The sequence below is a fragment of the Equus quagga genome, unplaced genomic scaffold, assembly GCF_021613505.1.
Source record: "Equus quagga isolate Etosha38 unplaced genomic scaffold, UCLA_HA_Equagga_1.0 73959_RagTag, whole genome shotgun sequence".
NCBI lineage: Eukaryota > Metazoa > Chordata > Mammalia > Perissodactyla > Equidae > Equus > Equus quagga.
The window spans coordinates 1-4,449 of NW_025802968.1; the positions used below are offsets into that span (position 1 = coordinate 1).

Sequence of the window (4,449 nt, forward strand, 5' to 3'; positions counted from 1 at the left end):
CAGGTGTCCCGGACAGCCTCGGCACTTATCAGGAAGGTGATGTGTATTGAGTCCAGTGGAGACAGTCAAACAAAGCTGGGGGTTGTCCCTGCCTCGGGGGGAATGTGCATGGGAATGGGGAGTGGGACTTGAGGGGCACTGGGATGGGTGGATGATGGCCCTTCTGGTGGGCATGTGTGGGCTGCCTTCTGGAGCTTGGAGGAAGTGAGACAGGGCTGGGAGCAAATGTCCCCTCCCTTCCCCACAGTCCTGAGTCCGGGGTCATCCTGGACTGGGTGCATTCAGTGGACACAGACAAAACCCAGGGACTCCCATAAGCCTCAGGCCAGATGCTCTGCTTCCTGAGCTCCAGTTCTGATCTCACCCTGCCTGGGCCTATGGGGGACTGTGGACGCTGAGCTGGGGTGTGGCAGGACCGGGTGACACTCCGCATCTTCTGCAGGAGCTGTTCAAGACGTTGGTGCCCGCCCACTGCCTCGGCTCCATCTGGTCTGAGTGCGACAACAGGGAACGCGAGTCCCTGGCACCCACCGTCCGTGACACTGTGATGCACGACAACACCGTGGCCAATTGCATCCTCATCACCTGCCTTGGGGACGCGAGCATGACAGCACAGGACAGGGCCAGGGTGGTTGAGCTGTGGATCAGGGTGGCTGAGGTAAGCATTGGCACGCCCTGTCTGGATGCATGGGAATTGCCTCTTGTTTCTCAGCTCTCAGGATTGAAGTCTGGGGTCTTAGTCCCTGGACTGTCCCTTGACCCTCATGCCAGGGCCACGTTGACCTTGACTTGAGATCCCAGTGGGGACAAGCTCAATTCCTTGTGAGCAGTGTTATTCATCGTGTGGCAGGTGTGCCCTCCCTGGCTTCCCTGGGCATGTGTGTCCCCCAGGACAGGAGAAGTCCGTGAGGGGACAGAAACCAGAGGCAGCAGAGCTTCAGCTCCACCTCACGGCTCCATCTCTTTGCTTCCCCAGGAGTGCCGAGGCCTCGGGAACTTCTGTTCCCTCCACACAATCCTTTCTGCCCTGCAGAGCCCTGCCATTGCCTGTCTCCAAGACACCTGGGGACAAGTTTCCAGGTGGGTAGTGGGTAGTCTGCTCTCCAGCCAAGCACCATGAGGGTGAGGTGGCCCAGGCAACCTCATTTGGGCCGGCATGTCCCCCAACGTCAGCTGAGACCACCTGGGAGACAGCGAACACCGGGCACAGGGACTGACCTGGGTGCTGGGTCTCTGACTCTCTCAGTGCCCTTAGGCCAGCAGTTCCATCCCAGGGATTCATTTCCTTCCAGACCAGATCCTGGCTTGAGCCCAGGTGGAGATTGTCAGGTGTTTCCTTTGCAGCAACAGAAGCCTCTATGCAGCTGAAACCAACACTGTTCCAAGGAGATCTGTTTGGGACATCTGGGAATGGAGGCCCCAAGGGACAAGAGGAGAGGCCCCTCCACAGTCCCATGGGGACCTTAGAGCTCAGAGCACCCCAGAGAAATCCCTCATCCAGGCCCCAGGCAGTTTGGATCTGCTGGGTTCTCAAACAAATGGGACTTGCCTTCAAGCATCCTACAGTTTTGCTTTCTTTCTTTCTTTCTTTCTTTCCCCACCCCACAGGGAGAGTTCTCGAACCTGGAAGAAGTGGGTCAGGAGAGAGAAACGCATGAGCAGGGAGCTGCTAGTGCAGGTAACCTGGAGGCTGGAGATCTGGAAGGAGGCCAGAAGGAGAGGGGAGGGGAACATCCTGAGGGGATCCTAGGAGGTGAGGCTATGGCAAGGCTTGGCCCAGGCTGGGGGTCAGAGAGCCCTGTGAGGGTGGGGCAGGCTGGGGCCATTCGGCCAGGTCCCCCAAGACACCCTGCCCTCCCCCTCCCTGTCTGTTCAGCTGGGGTCTGGATGCACCCCTGGAGTCCAGAGGTCGGGGCCTTGGTCAGATTTGGAGCCAGGGGTGGGGTGAAGGTAGCGGGGACAGGGCCTGTAGCTGGCACAGGGAGCAGCCTCTCCCAGTGGGTCCTTGAGCCAGTCACTGCCCCTCTGGGGGCCTCCGTCTCCTCCTCTGGGAAGTGGAGGGAAATGATCAGCGGTGCAGGCCTCCCAGGGGGGTGCTACCATCCAAGGGAGGACAGGAACGGGAGGAGATTTGTGCCGGTTCCTCCTCGAGAGGTGAGGGGAGAGCAGTGATGACACGCAGATGACTCTGAGTCCTCAGGAGACTCCTGGAAGCAGGTGACATTCTCCTCACACTTTTCAGCTGAGGAAAGAGGGCCAGGGAGGCCTGGGCAGGCCCAAGGTCACACAGGACTGAGTCCTGGAGCTGGGACTGGTCTAGAATCAGAGCACCCTGCAGTTTGGAGCAGCAGAGGCAGCAGGGGACTGGAGCCGATGGCCAGGGTCTGAGATCAGGGGCCTTGGGGGGACATGTGGAGGGGAGTATGGGAACACTGACCCTGTCTTCGGCCCCAACAGGAGGCGACCTCCGTGTTAAAGACTGCAGAGAGGGCACGCCAGGGAGCCCAGGAGAGGCAGCGGCAGCAGGTGAGGGTGACTGTGGGGGAGGGGCGTAGGAGTCAGAGGAGAGGGGGTGCCTCCTCCCAGCTGGAGGCCTCCCTCAGGAGAGGGGCCTTCCTCCTCAGGCGAATCTGCTGTGGCTGCCAAGCATGATGGGCCTGCAGTGGCAGTGAGCAGGAGGAGGCCTGGAAGGGCTGGCAGCAGGGCAGATTTGGGGTGGGGAAGGGCAGGGGCCACTGCCCCTAGGAGGCGCCAACAGCCATCCCTGGGACTTGACTGATGGAGTTTGGTGTTCCTGGAGGGGAGCAGGGGAGGGAATTGTGTGTGTTGGGGTGTCCCGAGGATCCTAGGCTGCTCTGTGTGGGGGCGTGTGGTGGGCAGGAGGCTGGGCTGAAGGGTTTCAGGGGAAGGTTCATGGGGGCACCTGAGAGCGGGAGCTCATCACCATGCCCATCCTGATGGCGACACAGGGTGTCGTCCCCTCCCTGGTGACGTTCTTCCGTTCCCTGGAGCTGCTGGACGGTACGATGGAGGATTATGTGGAGGTGAGTGAGCCCGGAGGTGGGTCCAGGGGCTCAGGCTCCTGAGGGTGGGGAGGAGAGAGTCCTGTCCTGAGCCCTGAGCTCTCTGCATTTGGCAAAGGTCCTCTCAGCAGGGGCTCCAGCCTCGTGTGGGAGTTGGGGTGTCAGGCCCATCTCCCCAGTGGGTGATGCAGGCTCTGCATAAGCCACCGTCCAGGTTCCCTGGGCTGCTGAGGCTCAGAGCTGCCTGACTGTGTGGCCCCAGGAGGTGGTGTCTGAGCTGGACTCAGCCTCTCCCTCTGGCCCTGCCAGTGAGGGAAGAGAAGTCGGGCCCCTCCCAGTCAGGAAGCACATCAGTGGCTGAGCTGTCCCTTCCTGCCTGAGGCCTGAGTCTCCCCACGTGTCATCAGAGAGGTTTGGGTTACAAGGTCTCTTGCCTCAGTTGCTCTGTGCCCCCTGCTCTGGAGCCCAGAGACTGGCCCAGGTCCAAGTCTGGGCTCTGGATGGGCCTGCCCACTGGCAGTAGAGCAGCATTGCAAGAGCTGTGGATGGGGGCTAGTGCTGGCCAAGGGGGCTGTTTCTGATGGACTGCGGCTGTCTGCTTTCCAGGGCAATGTGCTCAACTGTCGGAAATGGAATGAAGTAAGCGGCTGCGGCCTCCCGGTGGGGAGGGTGGGGGTTGGAAATCAGAGACCCCCCCGCAGTGGGCAGGACCCCCTCTGGCCCAATCCCCAGGGTGGAACATTTATTTGCACAGTTCGATATACAGAGCTAGGGATCCTATGGCATTGGTGGGTGGGGGAAGGGCTGGCATCAAAGACTTCTTCCTGGAGGAGGAGCTATTTTGAGCCAAGTGTGAGAGCAGTCAAGCCCTGACTGGAATCACAGGGAGGGAGGGTTCCCAAGTGGGCAAAGGCCCCAGACTGGCCCCTTGCCCCTTCCTCACCCCCTCCACGAGCCCTGCAGGGTCCCCCACTCAGGCCCTGTAGGCATCCTGTACTTGCTCTGTCCTAGCAATTCAAACTGATGGAGGAGATCAAGCTGCTCCAGGAGGCTGCAAATCTGTACACCGTGCAGCCCGACGAGCAATTTGGGGCCTGGTTCCAGGCCGTGGAGCCCCTGAGCAAGGAGGAGAGGTGAGTCGGGTCAGGAGTTGGGGGAGGGCAGGGCAGACTCTCTCTGCTGACCAGCTCCAGAACCCATGGCCATGGCTCCATGGTCAGCCTCAGATCTGGTTGCATGGCGACCCCTGGGGCCCTTCGACTCCAGCTGCTGGCAGGCTCCAGGATGCACATGTGATGTGTGGCTCCTGAGAGCTCCCAGCTCTGCTCTGTCCTGTAGCTACAGCCTGTCCTGCCAGCTGGAGCCCAGATACCACTGGGTCAGAAAGATTCGACTCTTCTTCAAACACAAGAAGAACCGCTCAGGG

General features: G+C 60.6%; 1 protein-coding gene and 1 long non-coding RNA gene across 2 annotated transcripts; both read left to right on the forward strand.

Moving 5' to 3' along the window:
• Window positions 1-442: 442 nt before the first annotated feature.
• LOC124234453 (ral guanine nucleotide dissociation stimulator-like) lies at window positions 443-2,672 on the forward strand (the record flags this gene model as incomplete). Its single annotated transcript, XM_046651796.1, has 5 exons — window positions 443-658; window positions 977-1,080; window positions 1,609-1,678; window positions 2,458-2,513; window positions 2,648-2,672. Coding segments are annotated over 5 exons (471 nt in total), but the record flags the coding sequence as incomplete, so codon positions are not given.
• Window positions 2,673-2,979: 307 nt separating this feature from the next.
• Window positions 2,980-4,156, forward strand: LOC124234452 (uncharacterized). Its single transcript, XR_006887311.1, has 3 exons — window positions 2,980-3,044; window positions 3,630-3,662; window positions 4,035-4,156. It is a non-coding gene; the product is annotated as an uncharacterized LOC124234452 (long non-coding RNA).
• The last annotated feature ends 293 nt before the right edge of the window (window positions 4,157-4,449 follow it).